Source organism: Podarcis vaucheri (assembly GCF_965113315.1).
Source record: "Podarcis vaucheri genome assembly, chromosome: 11".
In the NCBI taxonomy this organism is placed as follows: domain Eukaryota; kingdom Metazoa; phylum Chordata; class Lepidosauria; order Squamata; family Lacertidae; genus Podarcis; species Podarcis vaucheri.
This window is the reverse complement of record NC_138749.1, coordinates 753,964-777,234: the sequence shown is the minus strand read 5'-3', so window position 1 is coordinate 777,234 and position 23,271 is coordinate 753,964. Positions and strand designations below refer to the sequence as shown.

The following is a 23,271-nucleotide window of genomic DNA, read 5'->3' as shown; positions in this document are numbered from 1 at the left end:
GATACCCAAAGGTCAATGGGGAAAATACAGGGGCGATGGCCAGAATGCCCTTTTCAAATTAGAACAAATGAAGAGCCACTGGATCAGGCCTGTGGCCCCTCTAGGTCACAATGGCTGACCAGACACAAGCAGGATTTGAGGACAAGAGAACTTTCCTCTCTGGTTATCCCAGCCTTTGGGGAGGCCAAGAGTCGCCCTTGAGCGCCCTCTCGCCCATGGGCACTTGGCGGGCTGTGTGTTGGCCCCGGGGTGCTGTGCTCCCCCACCTCTTGGCCTCTGCTGGTCTGGGGCTCAGGCATCCTGGGGACCAGCACTGGAACAAGGAGGAGATTCCTGGCTTTCTTTGGACAGCGCCTGCCCAAAGGGCGGCCTCTGTTCTCCAGAAACATCTCCCAGAGGTTTGCAGCGAAACCTTTCTCCTGGTTTCTGTTGCCTGCTTGATGCCACCGTGTGACTTGGTTTGCTGAGGATCTGAAATGTGCCCACAAGGGCCAGATCCCTGGCTGGTCTTGCCGTCCAACGGCAGGTGAGCAGAGAAGGAAGGGAAGGGGTGGCTCTGGGGGTGCAAAGAGCCTCCTTGGGGCAGGCTTTGCTCGGAAGCCACACAGCACCCTCCTGCGGCAGGAACGGGCCCCGATCCCAAAGCCTGCCCAGTATTTGTCTTACAACTCCTCTCAAATCCTTTACTCTCGAGAAGGTGGCTTGTCCAGTCCCCTGCCAGGGAGATCCATGCTCAGGAGCACTTTGACCAGAGGCTCCTCAGTCCACCCACCACCGTCTGGACATTCCCACTGCCCTTTCGCACCAGGAAGGGTCCTGGCCTCAAAGATGCCCCCTGGCCCTTCCTGGCCTCAAGGGCAGCTTTGCCTCCACTCTTCTCTGCACTCCCTTCACTTTGGGGCCCTGGCATCCCCCCCCCCTTGGTCTGCTGTGTCTTTTATTCTTTTTATAAGGAAGAACACAAAGATTATTGTTAATAAGAATAAGAATAATATACCTTGCCCTCCCTGGCCAGAGCCGGGCTCAGGGTGGCTAACACCAGTAAAATTACAATAAAAACATAATGGGGGGGGGAACACAATTTAAAATACAGGTTAAAATGCAATTTAAAATGCAGCCTCATTTTAAAAGTAGCCATGGATCAGAACCGTAACGGACGGGAAACATAAGGGTCAGGCTGAGTCCAAGCCAAAGGCCTGCGGAAAGATGTCAAGTCATGCAGTTGAATATTCTCTCTCATTTTTGGCCAAACTAAAACATTAATCTAAAGGCAAAAAAGAGAAAGAGGAGAGAGGAGAGGAGAGGAGAGGAGAGGAGGGGGAAGGGAGGGAGGGAGGGATAAAAAAAGGAATAGAAAAAGATTTAGAAGAGAGAGAGAAAGCGAAGTTAAGAAGCTAAAGAAATTCTGGTTCTTGGTCTGTCCGCTATATATAAACATCATTTTCTTCACCCACTCCAGCATAACACCTAATAACACCCCCCCTTGGTCTCCTTGCAGCTGCCAGCCAGTTTCCTGGGGAGGGTGCATATGGGACTCCCCAGTTCCCTACCTTCCTGGGGCTCCTGGCAGGACCAGAGACCCTGCCTGGAGGCAGGAATTGTCCCCCTTGGAGAGATCTCTGTCCAAGTCGCCTCCCAAGTGGGAACCTGGCCTGGAGGCGAGGAGCTGAAAGGGGAGAAGCTGGTCTTGTGCTCCCAGCAGCCGGAGGAGGAGACCCTCGTGTGGCGCAGCTGGGCTCCCATTTCAGGGAGGGGCCAAGGCAGCTGCTCTCCGCCTTCCTCTCCCAGGGAAGCAAAACACCTCCAGCTGCTGGGAGAGCCAGCCCAGGACATCCCAAGGGAAATAAAAAGGTCTGGAGGGATTGGGGTGTGTGGGGGTGTGTGTTGGGGACCCTCTTGCATGAGGAGGAAGAGGCAAACATGCCTTGCAGCCCCCATCGAGGGGTGGGGTTCTCTTGCTGGTTCAGATGGACCCCCTTCCAAGAGGGTCCAGGGCAGAGGCTCAAACCCCCACAGCCCCCCCTACACATAAATGGTTCAAGGGGGGAAGGGAGCTGTGAATCAGGGTGGGGGGGAAGGGAGGGCCCTGGTCCTGCCCCCCCCACTGCTGACTCCTACACCCACCCATGGGACGCTTTTTGAGCCGCCCTGCTCCATCCTTCCAGCTTGACATGGTTTTTCCAGGGCCTCATCCAGCACAGCCTCGGAAAAGCTGTTCTCCCCTTTTCAGATGCTTGTATGAAATCCTGATTGGATCCAAGGATCTGGTGATGTTAGCAGGATGCGCCTGATTGCTTTGTCCAGGGGCAGATCTGGGCTGACTAATGGTTCCCCTTTAGACCACGGCTTGGTCCCAAAAAGGCCTTCAGATATTCCAATTAGCACCACTAATGACTTGCCCTGCACTTTCTGAGGGCTCTGACTGCTTGGCACACGCGGCGGCAGCCTCGAAACCCGTACAACGGCCCTGCCGGGTTGGCCTGCGCCATTCTCTGAGGCTGAGCGAGGCTTGCTTGCCCAGGCAGATGCCAAAGTCCCTCTGGGGGCGGCCAGACTTGCGGCTCCCACAGGAGCTGCCGGTTGAGCCCCCATCCTGCTTTGCCTGGCATTTTCCAGGGCATTTTCCTTCCGCTGGGATATTAGGCAGCCTCTGTCGCTTTTTTGGCACCTGCTGAAGCCCTTCCTCTCTCAAAGAGCCTTTTAAGCGGAGCTCTTTCCTGCTCTCCATCTGCTTTGAAGTTGTTTGTAAGGTGCTTGGGTTGCTTTCTCACTTTGTGGGCTCCTCTAGGAGGAAGGATGTGATGTACATTTAATAATAAATAAACTGGGAAGGTTCAGCCATGCCTTCAGCTGAATGAGAGACAGCAGTGCACCCTGGTTTTCATTCATCGGGCACCTGGGTGATCCCTCCTGGGCTTGGCGCTGGCCTGGCCTGGTCTTCTTTCCCAGGGTTGGGGGCTGCTGCCCCTGAGCCAGAGGACCAGGCAGGGCTCTGCCACCACATCCCTAGGAGGCCGCAGCAAATATGAAGGGAGGCTTTCAAGGCAGGGGCAGAGAGGTAAACTGAATTGCAGAGGGTTGAACTAGATGATGTTGTAATCAAAAATCCAAGAGCCCATCTAGAGTCCTAAAATAGATTCCCTATCGGTAGGAGAAAATAAGAGAGGCCAAGCAGAGAATATTGAGAAGCAAAGCAGCTCGTAAGCCTGATCTTTCTTGATCTGTTGCAACAGGGTCCTCACTCACCCCACGCAGGAGGGAGGAGGAACCCAGAACTATGGTGTGCAAGCTCTTATACAGACTTTTGAAATTGCCTCAGATACATCATACCTACATCACAGAAGGGGTGTATCTCAAGACCACCCCCCAGACACATCTTACCTACATCAAAGAAAGGGCAGTCTACAGCAGAAATCTGAGTGCTTTGTTTACCTCCTGTCTGCCAGGTTACCTGTTTAATGGTCACTTGATTGGATTGCCTGGGGAGCCTGGCCAGTCTTTTGCAATGATAAATGCTTAGTTCCTGAGCCAGGTCACAGCCTCACACCCTATTCATCTCTTAAATGTGCCCTTAAGACAGGATTTGTGAAGGAAAAGTCAATGGGGAGGCTTTTCCAATTCCCTTTGACCTTGCAGAGAAAACATTTAGTCAGTTTGGGAATCAAAATGGTTTCAGGTCGGTCTTCCTGTGCTATTCTATGTACTTGCTTGGTTGGTACATTTATGAACATTTAATATATATCTGAGACCTCAAAATTCTTATCACAATGACCCTTGGGGCCTTCCAGCTCTTCCAAGTCAATGTGAAGATGCAAAATGTGGCTGGAATCAAGAGGGAGGTGGGTTGCTTCCTTGTCCAGTTTGAGGTACAGTGGTACCGTGTTGTCAAACTTAATCTGTTCCAGGAGTCCATTCGACTCCCTGAATGATTCAGAAACCAAGTTGCGGCTTCCAATTGGCTGCTTCCAATTGGAACTTCCAATTGAACTTCCTGTACTCAATTGGACGTTCAGCTTTCAAAAAACCTTCACAAACTGGAACACTCACTTTTGGGTTTTCGATGTTTGGGAACCAAAACGTTTGAGTCTCAAGGTGTTTGACAACCAAGGTACAGAAGAGGTGGCCTGAGCTTGTCTTTAGGGAAGTTTAGGGAAGGAAACTTCTCAGAGCTTTTAAGGACAATGTTGTGGGTTGGAAGAGGCTTCTCTGGGATTCCAGGAGCCTCTTTCCCTGGACCATGGAAAGGAGAGTCCAGCAGAGCCGAAGGGGCCAGTCGGCCTTGGCAAGAGGACTGGCTTGACCATCCAGGAGGAGGCCCCGTTCTGCCTGCTGTTGTAAACAAAAATCGGACCTTTTTCCCTTATGAGGTATCCAAGAACCCATATAGAGTCCTTATGTAGGTTCCCTATTGGTAGGAGAGAATAACAGAGGCCAACCAGAGAATATTGAGAAGCAAAGCAGCTAGTCAGCCTGATCTTTATTGATCTGTTGCAACAGGGGGCTCCCCTCACCACACAAAGGAGAGAGGAGGAACCCAGAACAATGGCGCGAAAGGCCTTATATAGACATTTTAAATTCCCTGCCCTGGAGCTCCAGACCACCCCATCATACATACATCACAGAAGGGGTGTAACCTAAGACCACCCCCCCAGATACATCATACCTACATCACAGAAAGGGCTGTCTACAGCAGAAATCTGAGTGCTTTGTTTACCTCCTGTCTGCCAGGTTACCTGTTTAATGGTCACTTGATTGGATTGCCTGGGGAGCCTGGCCAGTCTTTTGCAATGATAAATACTTACCGGTAGTTCCTGAGCCAGGTCACAGGCTCACACCCTATTCATATCTTAAATGTGCCCTTAAGACAGGATTTGTGAGGAAAGAGACAATGGGGAGGTTTCCCACTTTGACCTTGCAGACAAATAATTGAGGTCAAATTGTTCAGGACTTTTTTCTGTGGGGTTTTCAGACATGTGGTTTATATATTTACGTACGTGTTTGCTTGGTATATTTATGAACATATATTACATATCTAAGACCTTAAAATTCTTATCACACTGCCTTCCCCTTCTCCACTTCTCTTTTGCTCCTGGGGCACACTGACCCAGAGCCTCCGAAAGGGGCTGCCTGTGTGATTCTCCTGGGAGGGTCACGCCAACCTCAGGGAGATGCCAGAGCAGCACCTGCCAGGCTGCCTCAGGTTTCCAGATGGATGGAGGCACTTAGACTAGACAGCGTCTGTGTTGGGCATCATTTCACAGACATTTATGCCAAAGACGGAGCCTTTCACTGCAAAAAGTAACACACACAGAGGAGCACAAACTTGAATAAAATATTGGGGGGGCTCAGGTAAGCCCCGACCCACATAATCAATCACGTGGCATGGGGCATGCACACCACATGAATGGCAATACCCATCAACTGGGGGGGGGGCTGGCTCCCTCAAATACTTTATTGGGGGATTGAAGAGCCCTCGGCCCCATGGAGTTGGCTCCTATGCACAGTGGATGCTTCCAGCTAACTGTTCATCGAGTGTCCATCCTGATATGAGTGCAGAGGGATGAGGTGAGAGTGGCTTTTTAATTCGCCCAAGACCACCACCCCAAAACATCATACATACATCACAGAAGGAGGCGGTCTCCAGCAGAAATTGGAGTGTGTTGCTTCTCTCCTGTCTGCCAGGATACCTGATAAGGCCTTACTTGGTTGCATTTTCTGGATAGCCCGGCCATTCCTTTGAGATGGTAAATACTTCCTGAACCTCTTAGGCATATTGAGAGTGTGCTCCGCTTAAGAGATACTTGCCAGGCTGTATTTGAAAAGGGAGGTTTAAGCCCCTACAGTGCAAAGACCTTTGGAAAGCTTTCCCCTTCTCCTTCCTCCTTGCAGAGAAATATTTGAGGTCAATTTGGGAGAGTCAAAATGGCTTCAGGATTGCTCCCCTGTACTATTTCAGACACGTGGTTTATATACTTATGTATGTGTTTGCCTTGTACATTTATGAACATTTATGTTTTATTTGAGACCTTAGAATTCTTATAAAACTACATCCTTAGAGATATTTGTCCTTAGAGATATCCTTAGCCCCCTTTGGCCTGACCCAGCTATCTCTTCTCATGCTCCTATGGAACTTCCAGCTCCAGAGGCAGTCTATCTGCAGTCCAATCTTCTAGGGGCCTTTGGGCACTGGGAGAAGAGGCGCCTGGGTCCCCTGGTGTCCTTTCACGCTCTCTCTCTCTCCCTCTGCAGGCGGCGCAGCGGACAGCAAGTCGGTGGTGCGCTACAGCAAGGCCCAGCGCCCGACCACCCTGCCCATCCAGCCCTTTGTGTTCCAGCACCACTTTGCCAAGCAGCCCAAGGCGCGGGCCTTGCACAGCCACTTTGCCGCCAGCCTCTCCCAGCTCTACAGCCACTCGGCCGCCAGCCAGACTCTCTCCTCCGCCTCCCAGTCCTCGGCCTCCGCCACCTCGGCCGAGATGGTGGTCCAGGGGCACGGCCAGCGCTCTGTGGACGGGGCGGCCTCCCTGGGGGACGGCTGTGCCAGGAGGCCCGTGCCGGAGACCACGCGCCCATCCCCGCTGGGCAGCTACTCCCCCGTGCGAAACAACGTGCCTTTTTTCCGGAGCGCGGACTCCTCCTCCTCCTCCTCCTGCTCGCCGGGCAACGAGAGCCACCCGCCCCGGAGCAGGTCTTGCCCGGTCTCTGCCAACCTCCTACCCGCCGGGACTTCCCCTCCTGCAGGAAGCCAGGCTGCCAACCTCAGCAGCAACGCCAATGGCACCACCCTGCAGGCCAAGAAGGAGAGCCCCCCGCCCGCGCCCACGAAGGCTCCCGTGCTGCTGCCGGAACTGGATGCCCCTGCGCCCGAGCGCCAGCTCCACCGCAGCACTGCCCTGCCTCCCCTGATGCCCCCCGGGCTGATCCTGGCCAGGCCAGGCGACCACGGGGAGCCCCAGTGGCCCCTCGGCTGCAGCGAGGCTCTGGGCGCAGGATCGCTGGGCCCTCGGCCGCTCAATGGTGGGTAGCTGGTCCAGAGACAGTCATGCAGCAGAGCGTTGGGGTGTTTGGGGAAAGATCTGGGAGTGTGCATGGGGTTGGGGGGGCTATGCCATTTTCCTTCATTGCAGGGGGCCCAAAATCACTGAGTGTTGGGGGGAGATATAGGCTGCGCCAGCCCGGGTGGGTCCTGCTTTTGGGGAACGCGTGCCAAGGCACCATCTCTGGGCCAAGGGTCCCACTGCCTGTGAGTGAGGGCACCCCCCGTAACCTCCCCCTGGGGAGCAGCTGGGGGGCAGGGGATGGACGTGCCTGTCTTTGGCCAAGGACTGGCTCCAATCCTGGGGGTGCACTGACTCCTGTCCTTTCCCGCCTCTCCAACTCCCCTCCCTGAGAAAACCAGGCTGTGCCGGAACTGAGACCCATCCTGCATTGCAGGGGGTGGTCTAGATGACTCTAGGGGCCCCTTTCAATAGTTCTAGGATTCTGCAGAGTATGCCTGTGTGCATGTGTGTGAAAGGCCTCTGAAGCATCAGATGGCCGGGGGTCCCTGCAGCCTCCTCTGCCTAGCTGCCTCCTGCCCCACCTGCCCCTCCAGGTGTGTTTCCCTCCAGGTGTGTTTCCCATGCACCTTTTGGGGGGGCTTCACCGCTTGAACACCCCGATGCTGCTGCTGCTGCTACTAACTGCCTGTCTCTGTTCCTGCCTCCTCTCCTTTGCCCCCCCTGATTTTCTGCCCCTCTCCTTCTCCCCCATCTCTCCTTCCGGCTGCCCCCGCCTCGTCCCGGGTGCCCCCCCCAGCCAACCACCTCTCTCCGCAAGCCCTCAAGTGGCGGGAGTACCGGCGGAGGAACCCCCTGGGTCTGGACCGCATTTCGGGGCTGGCCGGAAGCCTGGACTGGAAGCAGTCGGAGGGCAGGCAGCCCTGGAGGAACCCCATCTTCGAGCTCCCCTTGAGCACGGGCCGCGCCAGCTGCAGACTCAACGGTGGGCCCCCTCCTCCCGTGGGGCTGTGGCAGCCAGCGAGCGGCTCTCCTCCCCTCTTCCTTCTGGGTGGGGAGGGGGGCTAAAAGGGGGCCTTGGAAGGACCCCCTAGAAGGGCAGGATGGGAGGAGAGGACTCAGCGGCGGGCCATGAATGCCAACCCGTATACCGTATTTTTCGCTCTATGAGACGCACCCGACCATAAGACGCACCTTGTTTTTAGAGGAGGAAAACAAGAAAAGTCAGCAAGAGCCACAGACAGGCTCACTTGGCGCAGCTCTTTAAAGATAGAGCGGCTCTTGCTGGCTTTTCCGGGAGGTGGGAGAAGGGACTGACAGGCTGCCCTCCGTGCCTTCTCCCACCTCCCGGAAAGCCAGAGCAAGCTGCGCAGCTTGAAGCCAGCGGACCAAGAGCTGTGCTGACTTCAGCAATAGCTGTGCAATGCCTCTTCAGCCAGCACAGCAAGAGGGAGAGCTGCACAGCGCCTCTTGGTCTGCTGGCTTCCCAGCGAAGCAGGATGAGGGATGGGAAGGAGCCCTTACGGAGCCCCGTCCGTCTCTCATCCTGCTTCACTGGAAAGCCAGCGACCCAGAAGTACTGCGCAGCTCTCCCTCTTGCTCTTCTGGCTTCTGGGATAGCTCTGCGCATCCTGCATTCGCTCCATAAGACGCACACACACCCCTTTTAGGAGGGAAAAAGTGTGTCTTATGGAGCGAAAAATGTTTATTCCCCGTATATCCCATCTCAAGCTGGCAGGCACGGCTCTCCCCACTCCTCATTTAATGCCCACAACAGCCCTGCGAGGCGGGCCAGGCTAGCCCAAGATGGCAGCCAGGGAGCTTCGTTGCTGACCCAGAGTCCAAGGGAAGCCAGTGGGCCTTGAGGATGCCCTGTGTGCCCAGGCTGGTGGGATGGCAGCCCAGCCGTTACCTTTGCAGGGACTAGATCAGGCATGTCCAGCCAGTCGAACGCCATCTACCGGTTGATCACGGGGTGTTCCTGGTTGATTGTGGTTCTTGGCGTGATCCTGATCGATCATGGAGCGCCCCACCCCCGTTGCTCTTTCCCCTTGCTGCTGCCAGCGCTTTTGTGATTGCCTTATTTTCCTGCATCTGTGGGGAAAGTGTGTGATGGCATGAGAGCTGCAGGCTGTAGGGTGATTTATTTAATGCAACTTTGGTCTCCCCCCATGAAGAAAGCTCAACAGCTTTGGTCTCTCCACCCCTAAAAAGCTCAGCTACTCTGTGCAATGCCAATGGGTAGATCACTCCCCGTTTTATTGTACTAGGAGTAGATCGTGGTCTCTATACAGTTGGACATACCTGGACTAGATGGAGAGACAGGATGGCAGCCTCAGTCGGAACAGCAACTGATTCGGATTTGTGGCATTCATAGCTTTGTCTTTAGCCATCCCTCCTATAAGGACAGAGCCGCCGAAATGCCAGTTTGGTCCTTCAGGGCAGAGTCAGGAGCTGTGCAGGGCCAGGCGAAATCCGCCCGGCCCCTGGTATCACCCAAGCCCTTCCTAGGATGTTGCTGCAGGGAAATGTTCCTGGATGTTGCCCAGGAGAGACCCCTCCCAGCCTCAGCCGGTCCTCCTGGCGGGGCAGGAAGTCCCCCTCTGTCCCAGGAGGGGAGAGTTGCTCTTGGGTTCGAATCCTGCTTGAGGGTTTCTCATGGGGGCATCTGGGTGTGGGGACAGGAGGCTGGATTAAATGGGCCCCCTTTGGCCTGATCCAGATACAGGGCTCTACTTTTGCTCTTACATTATTGTTGTTGTTGTTGTTGTTGTTGTTGTTGTTGTTGTTGTTGTTGTTGTTGTTATTAATGCCCTGCCCATCTGGCTGGGTTGTGCCAGCCCCTCCGCATGTCACAGAGGAGCCAGATCTGACCCTGCCGTCTCCTTCCCCTCCTCTCTCCCTGCAGGACATTCCTTGAAGCAGCCGCAGCTCAACTACTCTGACTTCTTCCCGGACTATTTCTCCTTGGCGGAAAAGCCCCCGGCCGAATTCTGCCTCTCTCCGGACGGCAACACAGAGTCCATCTCCATCGATCTGCTGCAGAAGAAGGGTGAGGCCCCGACAGCAGCTGTGGGGTGCCAGGCAGGGAAGTGGGGCTCCCCACCGCCTTGCCCTTCAGCCAGAGACAGCTGAGCAAAGGGCTTGGGGGGCTCTGGGTCCCTGGGGGGCATCAGATTGAGTGGCGATTGACAGACAGCACCCCAAAAGTGTCCCCCAAGTGCATGAGGAGAGCAGATAAAGGAAGGAGAGTGTGGGGAGGAGGGGGCTACCCACTGAGCGTCGTATCAGGGGCTGGGGGACTCCAACGACAAGTACCTGGGAGAGACCAGGGTGCGAATCCCCTTTCAGCCACATGACTCTCACTGGGCAACCTTGGGCCAGTCGCTGCCTCTCTCAGCCCTTCCTGCCTCTCGGGGTTGTTGTTGAGGAGGATGTTGTATACAGAAATCTGCTCTTTTCCCCTTATGGGGTACCCAAGAGCCCATATAGAGTCCTTATGTAGGTTCCCCATTGGTAGGAGAGAATAACAGAGGCCAAGCAGAGAATATCGAGAAGCAAAGCAGCTAGTAAGCCTGATCTTTCTTGATCTGTTGCAACAGGGGGCTCCCCTCACACGCAGGAAAGGAGGAGGACCCAGAACAATGGCGCACAAGGCCTTATATAGATATTTTAAATTCCCTGCCCTGGAGCTCAAGACCACCTCTCCATACATCATACCTACATCACAGAAAGGGTGGTCTACAGCAGAAATCTGAGTTCTTTGTTTACCTCCTGTCTGCCAGGTTACCTGTTTAATGGTTACTTGATTGGATACCTGGGGAGCCTGGCCAGTCTTTTGCAATGATAAATACTTAGTTCCTGAGCCAGGTCACAGCCTCATACCCTATTCATCTCTTAAATGTGCCCTTAAGACAGGATTTGTGAAGGAAAAAACAATGGGGAGGCTTTTCCATTTTCCTTTGACCTTGCTCAGTTTGGGAATAAAAAATGGTTTCAGGTCGGTCTTCCTGTGCTGTTCTATGTACTTGCTTGGTTGGTACACTTATGAACATTGAACATATATCTAAGACCTCAAAATTCCTATCACAAGGGGGAGCACCGCCTTGAGCTCCTGGGAGAAAGAGATTGAGAGACGAATAAATGAGTAAAAATATAATCTCTCTCCCTGCCTCCCACTTCAGCTACTGGCAGTTGTGGGGAGATGGCCTGTGTGGGGAGAGTCTGCACTCCAGCACATGGGCCAGATCCAGTCGCTTCCTCCCCTCCCAGCACCGAACGAGTCTTTGGGAAATTCGGTCCTTTCTAGTTTATCTGAGTGGCCCATCTTTGCATGTTCCAGGTGGCAGCAGCCTCACTCGGGCACTGAAGCTCTTGAACACGTTTTGGGCTGAGCCTCGCCCCCAATCTGGGCTCTCACTCTCTCCTACTCAAGTGTAGGGGGCAGACGGGCTGCCTCTTCCGTTGCAACTGGGCAGGAATTCCTGCTGGCTCCTGGAGCCAGGATTCTCCCAGAATTCTCAAAGATAATAGAGGCAGCAGGATTACACCTTCAGATCTCCAAGTTTCCTGCCAGATGGGCGGGGGTATAAATAATAAATTATTATTATTATTATTATTATTATTATTATTATGATGATGATGATGATGCATGTCGGGGGGGGGCAGGGACACACCAGATGGAGCTTTGCAATTCTAGGATGCTTTGAGTTTTATCCAAGAAGGAAACTTCTGGGGATGGCCTTCCTGGGACCTTCTCTGCAGTGTGGGGCAGGTGAGGGATGCGCGGCGAGGGCCCTCACCCACCCGCCCTCTTTTTCTGCCCCCCAGGTCTCATCAAGGCGATCAACATGGCTGTGGATTTGATTGTGGCGCATTTTGGGACCAGCAGGGATCCTGGGGTGAAGGTGAGCCCCAAAGTTCCTCCTTTTCTCCCTCTGCCTCCCCTCCCCTTCCTTGGGTCTAGGTCACCAGGAGCAGCCAGGATCCTCCAGGGGCTCCCAGAGCCCTTCCCTGCCCTTCAAGACATTGCCACCACCATCGCTTGCGCCCCCCCCACAGCCCCTGTCCCTTTAGCGCAAGTAGGAAGAGCCTGTCCTGGATCAGGCCAACGCCCCATCTACTCCAGCATCCTCTTCTCACAGTTGTCCATGGGAAACTGTGGGAATGTTCAGGGATGCAGGAGAGGATATATTGTTTGATTATAGCCTTTCCAACTTGTGTTAACAAGTTCCACAATTTAGCAGAGTAACATTCCCCTTTTTAAACTCACAGCGGATGCATTTGCTCAGGCTCGCTAAAGCCTCTGTAATAACCGTTCTGGTATTTCCCCCTTATTCCCTCATAAAAGATAAGACACGACACAGTCTTCTATAAAAGTTTAAAAAGGTTTCCTCACACATCATTCTGTTCACAATAGGATCCCCCAGAAGGCAGACTTAGCTTAGAAAAGTGACATATGCCTGGAAACTATCTCATAAGGAGACAGTCCCTTTCTCCTCTTTTGCCAAGAGAGCATCTTTGGCTAAGCAGATGTTGCTTCTTCGATGCATGTAGTCAAAGAGAGAGAGATGGCTGCCCTGCCCTGTGCTTTTGTCATTACCTGCACAGGTGAGGCCACGCCCACCTCTCGTCACATGCAGAGGAAGTCTGTCCCAGCCCAGAAGGAAACAGGAAGTTGACCTGCTGGCTGGACAAACAGTCCTCCCTATGTGTAAACATGTTCACTCTAGGAAAGTTGTACTTGACTGCTCTTGTGTTTCACATCCCACAGAACCAGCAATCGGGATTCGAACCCAGGGTGTTTTCTTAACCCTCTTTTAAAGCCATCACTGCCTCCAGTGGGAGGGAGTTCCATAGATTCGCTCTGTGTTGCGTGAAGCAGTTGTTCCTGCTGGCAAAGTGCTTCCTTTTCTCCCTCCCGAGTCTTCCAACGCTCAGCTTCGTTAATGATCAGGAGAGCGGTGGGCAAGTGGGGAGACGAGGCCAGGGGGGTCCCGTGGTTTGCCAGGTCCCAGGTCAGCTCCCAAAGAGGAGCCCTTTGGGAGTCAGGATCTGGACCCCTCCCTCTCCTTGAGGAGAAGCCTTCTTGCAGCAATCCTAGAATCCTAGAATCCTAGAGTTGGAAGAGACCACAAGGGCCATCGAGTCCAACCCCCTGCCAAGCAGGAAACATCATCAGAGCACTCCTGACATATGGTTGTCAAGCCTCTGCTTAAAGACCTCCAAAGTAGGAGACTCCACCACACTCCTTGGCAGCAAATTCCACTGTCAAACAGCTCTTACTGTCAGGAAGTTCTTCCGAATGTTTAGGTGGAATCTTCTTTCTTGTAGTTTGGATCCATTGCTCCGTGTCCGCTTCTCTGGAGCAGCAGGAAACAACCTTTCTCCCTCCTATGGGCAAAGCTTCATAGGAAAACCTGGCAGGAGAGTAGGAACCCAAGCCTATGGAATCCCAGGCTGTGGGTGCAAGGGGACTCTGCAGAATCTTGAAAAAGAATACAGTCGTACCTCTTGTTGTGTTTGCTTCAGGTTGTGCATTTTCAGGTTGCGTCCCACGGTGACCCGGAAGTACCAAAAAGGCTTACTTCCGGGTTTTGCCAGTCGCACATGCGCAGACGCGCAAAATGACGTCACGCCCATGCGCAGAATCGGCTAATCGCAACCCGTGCATGCACAGACGCGGGTTGCGTTCCTTTCAGGTTGTGAACGGGGCTCCGGAACGGATCCCATTTGCAACTAGAGGTAGCACTGTACTGTAGCTCCCTCAGGGAGTTGGAGATGTTTAGCCTGGGGAAGAGGAGACTGAAGGTGGGTCTACACATGGGGGGGGGATGCTATAAATAAATCAGAAATTAGATCATTATAACAAAAGGGGAAAAAACCCTATGGAAAAACGCGTATAAAAAATTTCTGCTCTCTGGTGCCATCTGGTGTTGCAGGTTTATAGCGCATTCAAACAGTTGTGTCTTTGCTGAGTCCTGGGAGGAGATCTCAGAGGCTGCCACAGGGAAGATGGAGCCAGCTTCTTCTCTCCTGCTCCGTATGGGAGCACCAGGACCAACGTGGAGGACTCTCCTCCACTGGAGGTTTTTAAAACAGAGCTGGCTGGCCATCTGTCAGAGACGCTTTAGCTGCGATTCCTGCACTGCAGGGGGTTGGACTTGAGGACCAGCTAGATCAGTCAGTAGAGCATGAGGCTTAATCTCAGGGACACGGGTTCAAGCTCCGCCTTGGCCCAGAGATTCCTGCAATGCAGGGGGTTGGCCTGGATGACCCCTGGGACCCTTCCAGTTCTGCAATTCTGTTATTCCATGACCGGCACCCTCTGCCAGTGGGAAATGTGTCTTGCAGCGGGAGGGTTTTGTTTCCCAGAGACGGGGGTGTTTGGCAAGGGAGCCTCTCCTCTTCCTGGAAAGGCTGAGACATCGGCAGCCGCGTGACCCTGCCCTCTTCCTCAAACTCCCTCCCGGCTCCAGCTGCCCCCCCGCCCCGCCCCCCCGGGTTTATGTCTCACTTATTTATTTATAGTAATCCTGAGGATTTGCAGCCAAGACAGGTCACAGCCTTGAGCGTCCCTTAACGCCGCGGAGCTTGAGGCTTCTGCAGTTTGGTCTGGGCCGAGTTCAAGTCTGGTTTCGCCTTAATCTTACTGCTCTAATCCTGCCTTATCCGGTGGGGGCGGAAACCTTGAACTGGGTTGCAGGGGGGGGGGAGCTTGCAAGGAGATGCAAGGAATCGAGCACACTGACCAAACAGGCTGGGCATTGCTGAGAGTCCCAGCTCCAGATCCCCCCCCCCCCGCCCGACTCATTGCGTGGCCTCGGCCAAGTCGCTTCTCAAAGTTTCCGCTTGCCAAAGGGAAAGGATGGTGGCCTCCTCTGCAGGGGTGTTGTGCGTCATCCGCCTGGGGGAAAGTGCTCTGGGCTGCATCTGTGGGAATGTTCAGGGAGGCAGGAGAGGATATATTGTGTGATTATAGCCTTTCCAACTTGTGATAACAAGTTCACAATTTAGCAGAGTAACATTCCCCTTTTTAAACTCACAGCGGATGCGTTTGCTCAGGCTCACTAAAGCCTCTGTAATAACTGTTCTGGTATTTTCCCCTTATTCCCTCATAAAAGATAAGACACGGCACAGTCTTCTATAAAAGTATAAAAAGAGTTTACTCACATTCTGTTCACAATCGGATCCCAGAAGGCAGACTTAGCTTAGAAAAGTAACATACACCTGGACACTATCTCATAAGGAGACAGTCCCTTTGTCCTCTCCTGGCTGGAGCATCACTAGAGAGCGTCAAACAGGGTGAATCTGAGCCTGGTCAGATTTATTGACCTGCCTGGTGCAGGAACCCTTTGTCTCTCTGACTCTTTCTCACCTTTAAACCAGAGATCATAGAATCACAGAATTGGGAGGGACCCCTAATTCTCCTCTAGTCCAACCTGCAGCAGTGAGTTCCGCAGGCTTAGGTTGGAAGGTCAAACAAGACTACAGCCAAGAAATTGAAGCAAACCAGCGGTCGGAAGGCCTGATCTTTATTGCTGCAACAAAATTCCAAACTACAACATAGAAGAAGCGGAGAGTAGCCCCAAACAGAGGCTTACGTCAGTTTTTAAAAGTTTCCCATAATACATTTCCAGAAGCATCATCAAGACATCACAGAGATGTCACAGAAAAGGTGTGGTCTCAGGTAGAACCTGAGATCCAGGCAGGCCCAAGTCACTCAAATACAGTCTTTCAGGCTTACTCCATCAAAGTACAAAGCAAAGCATTTCCGGTTCCCTGGTCCCTGAGTCAAGTCAAATAGACCCCTTTGTCCTGTCTGGGCTTCATCCCACTATGGGACTTTAAAAGCGGGTTAAGAGAACACCCTGGGTTCGAATCCTGCTTGCTGCTGTTCCTTAAATTTATTTATTTTATTATCTTCTGCATAGCCACATTCATTTAGTTTGCTCATTTAATTATCTGCTTTAAATATATACTCTTATGAAACTGCAGGTTATTACAATAATCCTGCTAATGCTTTTATCTGTTTGCATTTTATCTGTAAATATCAAGATGTAAACCATTTCCATTCTTTTATAAAAATTTCGTTATCTTGATTTCTGGTAAGTTTCACCATTTCTGCATATTCTATAAGTTTTTGTATCCATTCTTCCTTTACTGGGACTTCTGCTTCTTTCCACTTTTGGGCAAGTAGCATTCTTGCTGCTGTATTAGCTCACATAAATAAATTTCTATACAATTTAGGTAGTTTTATCCCTATGATTCCCAAAAGAAAAGCTTCTGGGTGGTTTTTTTTTAAATAAAAGTTATTTTGAACATCCTTTTCAATTCATTGTATATCATTTCCCAGTAAGTGTTGTTTTTTAAAAAATATTTTTTTTAATTAATTTTCCAAAATATTCCATTAATTTCACTTGCCAGTCTTCTTTAGCTGGGACACCTTCTTCTTTCCAACGTTTCCCAGTTAGCTGTAACCTTCCTACCAGACCACCCCATGTGGTCAGAAGAACCTTCTTTCTCTGCCGTCCTCTGATTCTCTCCCTCCTTTCTCAGGCCAAACTGGGGAACAGCTCCGTCAGCCCCAACGTGGGGCACCTCATCCTGAAGTACCTGTGCCCGGCCATCCGGGACGTGCTGAGCGACGGGCTCAAGGCCTACGTCCTGGACGTCATCATCGGCCAGAGGAGGAACATCCCCTGGAGCGTGGTGGAGGCCTCCACCCAGCTGGGTAGGCAGTGCAGGGGTCCCGGGGGGGGGGGGCAGTGGCGTAGCAAGGCCAGGTGGTGCCCGGTGCAGAAAGTTTCTGGTCACCACCCCACACATTGAAATATGTATATATTTTAATAAAATGTATAGACCGCTTTTTAAAAAACAAACAAAAACAAACTTCAAAGAAGTTTACAAAAAAGATAAAACAAGAAAACGAAGAAAAATATTCAACATACAAAATTTAAAAGACTAAAACAGATTGGAAATTATTTCAAAATGTTAAGCATCTGAGTAGGTTTATCTAAACAAGAATGCTTTAAAGCAGATGCCAGATGGCCCACAGTACAGGGGCTTTCCTGACATCAAGAGGCAGGGAGTTCCAGAGGGCAGGCCGTTGGCACACTAAGCAGCTGGCTTTGCACAGGGATTATGGGGCACCTGCAGTTGTGCCAGTTACACCGATCGGAGCTTTCCAATACACACATCAAGTGGGACTCCTCTGTTCCAACCTTGGTTTTACGTGGTTTAAATAACAACATGATACTTTAAAGGCATGTTGGAAACAGCTTTGGCTTGAATGTGATCAAGCTGGGTGGGTATATGTTTGAAGAAACCTTCAAGATCACAAGAGGAGGAGGTGGCGGCAGCGAAGGCTTCTTTAAAAGATCCCAGCTGGGCCCTGACTGGCGTTACGGGTCAAAACCAGCAACGGGACGAGAGAGAGACTTTCCAATATTTGAATCCTGAAGCCGGAATCCCCTTGGGCTGTTTGCAGCATCATGTTCGCTTCATCGATGACTATTTATTTCAAGATTTATGCAAAAGAAAACCCAAACCTCAAAGTGATTTACAGAAAAAGTTTAAACAATAAACTGATAAGAAAAAGTAGCAAAAACTATTGAAGACTTTCAAAAAGCTGAAATAGCAATAAGCTGAAAACAGATTAAAACTGGTGTCACCTTTAAGCCGAGAGCGCCCCCCCTTCCAGGCCTGTGGGGGCATCCTTGCCAGCCCCTCCCTCCCTGGCAGGTCTCTGGGAGGTGGGGAGCTCTCCCCGGGTGCCAACCCCTCCCAGCCCTTCCCCTGGGTGCCGGGTTCCCTCTCAGGCTGGGTGCTCTGCCTGACCCCCAGCTGACTGTCTCTTGGGGATGTTGTGTTGCGATACCTGCCTTGCAGAGGGTTGGGCTAGATGACCCCGGGGTCCCCTCCAAGGCTGCCCTTCTGTGATTCTCCCCTTCCTCCCCAGGCCCCTCCACCAAGGTCCTGCACGGCCTCTGCAGCAAAGTCAGCCAATACCCGGAGCTCACCAGCCACTCCATGCGCTTCAACGCCTTCATCCTCGGCCTCCTCAAGTAAGCGCTGCTTCCGCCGTCTCACGCCAGCCCTTTGGGGTGGGCCCAAGGGGGGCGGGCGGTGGGGAGAATGTGAGGGAAATGAGCAAATCTTCAGGGCGCCACCCCCCACAATAAACCTAAACGTTCCCAAAGTCTGTGGTTTACCTGTGGTTTCTGCATTGCAGGGGTTGCGCCTTGCGGTCCCTTGTGACTCCACAAATAGGTGATTCCAAGGGAGGAAGGTGAGGGGTTCGATAGAGCCCACCCCTCCACCCCTTGGCCGCTGCCTCATAGGAGACTTTCGTGCTTTAAAGCCAAGCCTGGGGGAATCTCCATGAGAGCCTTTTCTGCCACCTCACAAACCGGAACTCGGGTCTGATTCTTGCATAACTTTCTGGCCAGCCAAAACTCCCATGGGGGCCTTTCCCCACAGTGCTGGTCCCCACATGGCAGCAGGGCTTTCCTTGGGGGCTCCTGGGACGCCAGAAACTCCAGCCATCAGCCTGCCTTGCTTCTGAGTTTGGCAGCTGGGGTGTCCTTCCTGCCAGGCCCACACTTGTGGGTCCTGGACATGAGACTGACCGACTCTCAGCCCCTCTCTCTCTCTCTGCTTTCTCCTCCAACAGCATCCGGTCCCTGGAGTTCTGGTTTAACCACCTCTACAACCATGAAGGTAAGAAGAGGTGGCAGGGAGGTGGGGGGGCATGGGCCTGCATCCGAATGTAGTGGTTGGGATCTTGGCCAATGGCCAGAAGGAAGATTCTGCAGAGCTGCCCACCTTGAGTCGAGCACCTTGCCGGGGGAAGCAGGAGAAAGCCCCGGTCAGGTCCGAGAAATGGGGCAAGATGAGCCACGGAGAAACAGCCTCATTCTGGCATTGTGAAGGGTGATTTGAGCATTTTGGGGGTGAGCGGTGTTGGCTTGTTGCAGTATGGTAGCGCTGCAGAGAGCTTGCTGGGGAGACCATGCATTAAAAAGGAAGGACTCAAAAAGTATTTAAAGGTTTTAATAAGAAAAACAAAAACTCCCTTTACACTAAATACATCAACAAACCAACATGACCCAACCACCAACCCATCCCCCAGGGTAATGGGAGAGCTACGTGCTGCCCCTTATATACTACACCCAGATGCTGACATGCCTTAATCAAATACAACTCAGCAGCACCTGCTATGTTTCACAGCTGTAAAGCTGGGTCTCGTTATCTTACTCTGGCCCTTGCTCCGGCCCCTTAAAGACACATACATCAGGTGGAACAGTGATGAACCTTTACATTTAAAGAAACCATTCAACATTTCCCCTGCGGTTCATCATTGTGGAACAAAAACATAAAGCATACTTTGTACATGTCTTTCATGTGTAACCTTTGTCAATACTTGATGTAAACTGCAACCTATAATGTTTGGTATGTTTAAGGTACATTACCACTCTCTTAAGAGCAGAGAAACATTGCATAGTGGGCTTTTCCACATTGTGATGCATCTTTTAACAAAAGCTTAACTGGAATTTGTTGAAAGCCCCTAGCAACTAGTCTTGCCTTGTACCTTACAACTTCATTCTTGTCATTCATTTTAACTCTATAAACCCATTTTGAATCAATAAGTCTCATATCTGGCGTGGGCTCTCTGATTTAAAGAGACCTCGCACTGCCTGAGCAGCTCCGGCTGCGCTGCGGCCAATCAGTGAGCTGCGCAGTGGCGCCCGCCGCTACGGTCCAGAGGAGTCAGACGCCTCACGGTAGCTTCGGGGGCCTTATATTCTGGGGAGGCCTTATGTTCTGGGGATGCCTTATACCCTGTTTCCTCGAAAATAAGACCTACTTCCAGTTTTGCCTCTCGCTGTAAAATGAGACCTGTAAAATGCTCATTTTGGGGAGCAAAAAATAATATAAGACACTGTCTTATTTTCGGGGAAACCGGGTATTACTGCGAGAGGCAAAACTGGAAGTAGGTCTTATACTCAGGGGATGTCTTATTTTCGGGAAAACAGGGCAGGAGAAAGGCTTCGGTTTTTTTGGTAAACGTTCATTTGAGCATCTTTTTAAATTCATGGTATATAAGTTCCCAGAAGCTCTTTATTTATTTTTTTACGACTCCACCACATGTGGACTGAATGATGCAGTGACAACCCGCGGTTCTCCCTCTCGTCTCCCTCTCTCTGCAGACATTGTGCAGGTGCACTACCAGCCGGCGGGCTTCCTCTCGCTGTCGCACGGCGTGTGCCAGGGCCTCTTTGAGGAGCTCCTCCTCCTCCTCCAGCCCCTCTCGCTGCTCCCCTTCAGCCTGGACCTCCTCTTTGAGCACCACCTGCTGCAGATGGGCAAGGAGCAGCAGCAGCAGAAGGAGATGCTCCGCGTCCAGCAGGGCCTGGTCCTCTCCGCCCACTCCACCCTCCAGCTGATGAGGAGCCGGGGGGCAGCAGCAGCAGCCATGGGGGCCGCCGGCGGCACCAGCAGCACCGCCAGCAGCAGCCCGGAGAGGAGCGTCGGTGGCTGGGGGGCGGCGGAGCAGGACCGCGGCCGGGAGAGCCATGGGGGACCCCCGGTGAAGGCAGCAGAAGGAAGGGTCAAAGGCGAGGGGGCCCCATCGGCGGCACCCCCCAAGAGGGAAGCAGAGTCGGCGCGGTGGAAGGGGCCCCCCGAGCCCCCCAAGAAAGACAAGCAGGCCAGCTGGTGGTACCAGCTGATGCAGAGCTCCCAGGTCTACATCGAAGGGTCGGCGGAAGGGGCTCGCTTGGCCCGCTACGAGCGCAGGAAGAAGGGTGGGGCGGGGGGGACGCCCCAGCCGGCCGAGCCCAAGAAGGGGCCTCCTCCGCGGGAGGGGGTGGTGGAAGGGGCCGAGGCCTGCCCCATCGCGGAGGTGCCCCTCCAAGACAGACCCCCGGCGGACGTGGCAGCGACAGGGACTGAGCCTCGGTGGAAGGCAGAGACCCCCCCTGCCCGGGAGGCAGCGAAGGAGAAGACCCTCCGGCCCTTCTGGATGGGCAGCCCCCCGGACTCGGTGCTGACTGAACTGAAGCACACCAGGGAGAAGGACACAGTGCCAGCCCCAAACCAGGGGGGTTCCCAGGAGGACAACGGCACCCCCAAGTGGGGGCACCTCTTTGGTTCCCGAAAGGTGCCCAAGGAGCCCAAACAGGCCAACAGGTAGGTGGGGTGGGGGCAGCAACCTGGGGGTGCAGGAGGGTGCTGGCGGTTTGGGTGTGCCCTAGAGCGGCTGGGGATGGGCAGAGACCCCAAAGACTGGGAATAAGAGACGGGGGTCTCCGTGGCACTTTGACCTCAAGCTTTTTGCAAAGGACGTGCGACTGGCCTGGAGGTCTTTGAGTTGATAGTACAGTGCTCCCTTGGTTTTCAAACTTAATCCGTCCCCGAAGCATTCAAAAACCAATTCACGCTTTCCCATAGAAAGTAATGCAAAATGAATTAATCTGTTCCAGACTTTTAAAAACAACCCCTAAAACAGCAATTCAACATGAATTTTACTATCTAATGAGACCATTGATCCATAAAATGAAAGCAATAAACAATGTACTGCAGTCACACAATCCATCAATCAGTAGCTGAACTGAGTTCAACACAAAAACAAAAACGCAAAATAAATAGCAAAAACAGACAGACCTCAGCGTAACACTCAAAATGGAAGTGTGGCCCTCAGATCGGAAGCGTAACACTCAAAACGGAGCACATTCGACTTCTGAAAAAAGTTCGCAAACCGGAACACTTATTTCCGGGTTTGCAGTGTTTGGGTTCCAAGCTGTTTGAGTACCAAGGCGTTTGAGAACCAAGGTACCACTGTATCTGAGATTGTGGGGTGCAGAAAGGGAGCTCCAAGGACACTGCCCCCCCCATTGTGCCAATAACTCTGGCAAGAACTACGAGGCTGAAGCAGGAGAGAGAATGTCACTCCAAACAAGGGCACAGTCTGCTCTTCTTTTCTCTGGGGTGTTTATCTCCCGCTTCTCCTTCAAGGAGGCAGGCATGGCTTTCCCCCTCCTGTTTTATCCTCACAGCCACCCTGAGAGGTAGGCGAGGCTGTCCTGAGGTCACCCAGCGACCTTCGTGGCTGAGTGGGGATTTGCACCCTGCTCTCTCCCAGGTCCTAGTCCGGCGCTCTCACCACTGTGCCACATTGCCGCTTGGCCTTCAAAGGAGCCCGATTGCTGCCCTGGCACCGCCCTGGGATGGTGGTGCCCCCCAAGGGCAGCCCCCCCTCCCTGCAGCTGCTCTCCTGAGCCACCCCAGTTCAGGGCTGCTGGTGCAAAGGGCCTGGGGGGGGCAGACCCAGGTGTATCTTTTGCACCCGGGACATTTCAGAATGGAAACGGAAAAGAAGGTTGAGCAGGCAAAGGTGGGAATGCTTAAAACTATAGATGTTTCTGTGTCTTCACCTTCAAAGGCCCTAAGCACATAAAATATTTCGTTGCCCCCCCCCCATATATCTAATTCAAAATACAAACAAGAACAAACCCTCAAATAAAATTTTATTTTTCGAAATGAAACAAAACCTACAGTGAGATGGAAAATAATGTTCATTTCCGTGCATTTGTATTTGAAAACTTTTCTCTTACTTGTTGTTTATGAATAGATGTTATTAGGATTTATACAGGGAAATACAAAACTTAATATCATATCTCTGGGGGTTTTGGTCCAAATCAAAATATTGATTTGGATTCAATAAAACTCGTAGAGAAAAAGAAATGCAGGAAATATAGAAAGGCAGAGAGGGAGATAAAGAAGAAATAGACAAGAGATTTAAAAGGCGGGAGAAAAATAAAGTTCAAAAGTTAAAGAACTTCCGGTTCTTCATTTGACTGCTGCATATAAGCAATACAGTCATACCTCATGTTGTATCCGCTTCAGGTTGCGCTTTTCCGGGTTGCGGACTGCCGAAACCTGGAAGTACCAGAACAGATTACTTCCGGGTTTCGGCAGTCACACATGCACAGAAGCGCTAAATTGCGCTTTGCAGAAGCACAGAAGCGCAACCTGTGCATGCACAGACACGCAAACATGGGTTGTGAATGCTGCGGGTTGTGAACGTGCATCCTGCACAGATCACGTTCGCAATCTGAGCGTCCACTGTACAGTGGTGCCTCGCTAGACGAAATTAATTCGTTCCGCAAGTTTTTTCTTCTTGCGAGTTTTTCGTCTTGCGATGCACGGTTTCCCATAGGAATGCATTGAAAATCAATTAATGCGTTCCTATGGAAACCGACTTCAGACC

At 52.3% G+C, this 23,271-nt stretch overlaps 1 protein-coding gene across 4 annotated transcripts in view; it reads left to right on the top strand.

The window, feature by feature from the left end:
• The window catches only part of RUSC2 (RUN and SH3 domain containing 2), a 63,334-nt gene that overhangs the window by 36,241 nt on the left and 3,822 nt on the right, over nucleotides 1-23,271 (top strand). For 3 of the 4 annotated variants that reach the window (XM_082241755.1, XM_082241754.1, XM_082241756.1), the window contains exons 3-10: nucleotides 6,250-7,017; nucleotides 7,798-7,983; nucleotides 9,907-10,050; nucleotides 11,829-11,905; nucleotides 16,557-16,731; nucleotides 17,959-18,064; nucleotides 18,673-18,719; nucleotides 20,210-21,191. In XM_082241755.1, coding sequence (XP_082097881.1) covers nucleotides 6,250-7,017; nucleotides 7,798-7,983; nucleotides 9,907-10,050; nucleotides 11,829-11,905; nucleotides 16,557-16,731; nucleotides 17,959-18,064; nucleotides 18,673-18,719; nucleotides 20,210-21,191 — 2,485 coding nt within the window. The remainder of the gene's footprint in view (nucleotides 1-6,249; nucleotides 7,018-7,797; nucleotides 7,984-9,906; nucleotides 10,051-11,828; nucleotides 11,906-16,556; nucleotides 16,732-17,958; nucleotides 18,065-18,672; nucleotides 18,720-20,209; nucleotides 21,192-23,271) is intronic. The other variant, XM_082241757.1, reaches the window with a different exon arrangement.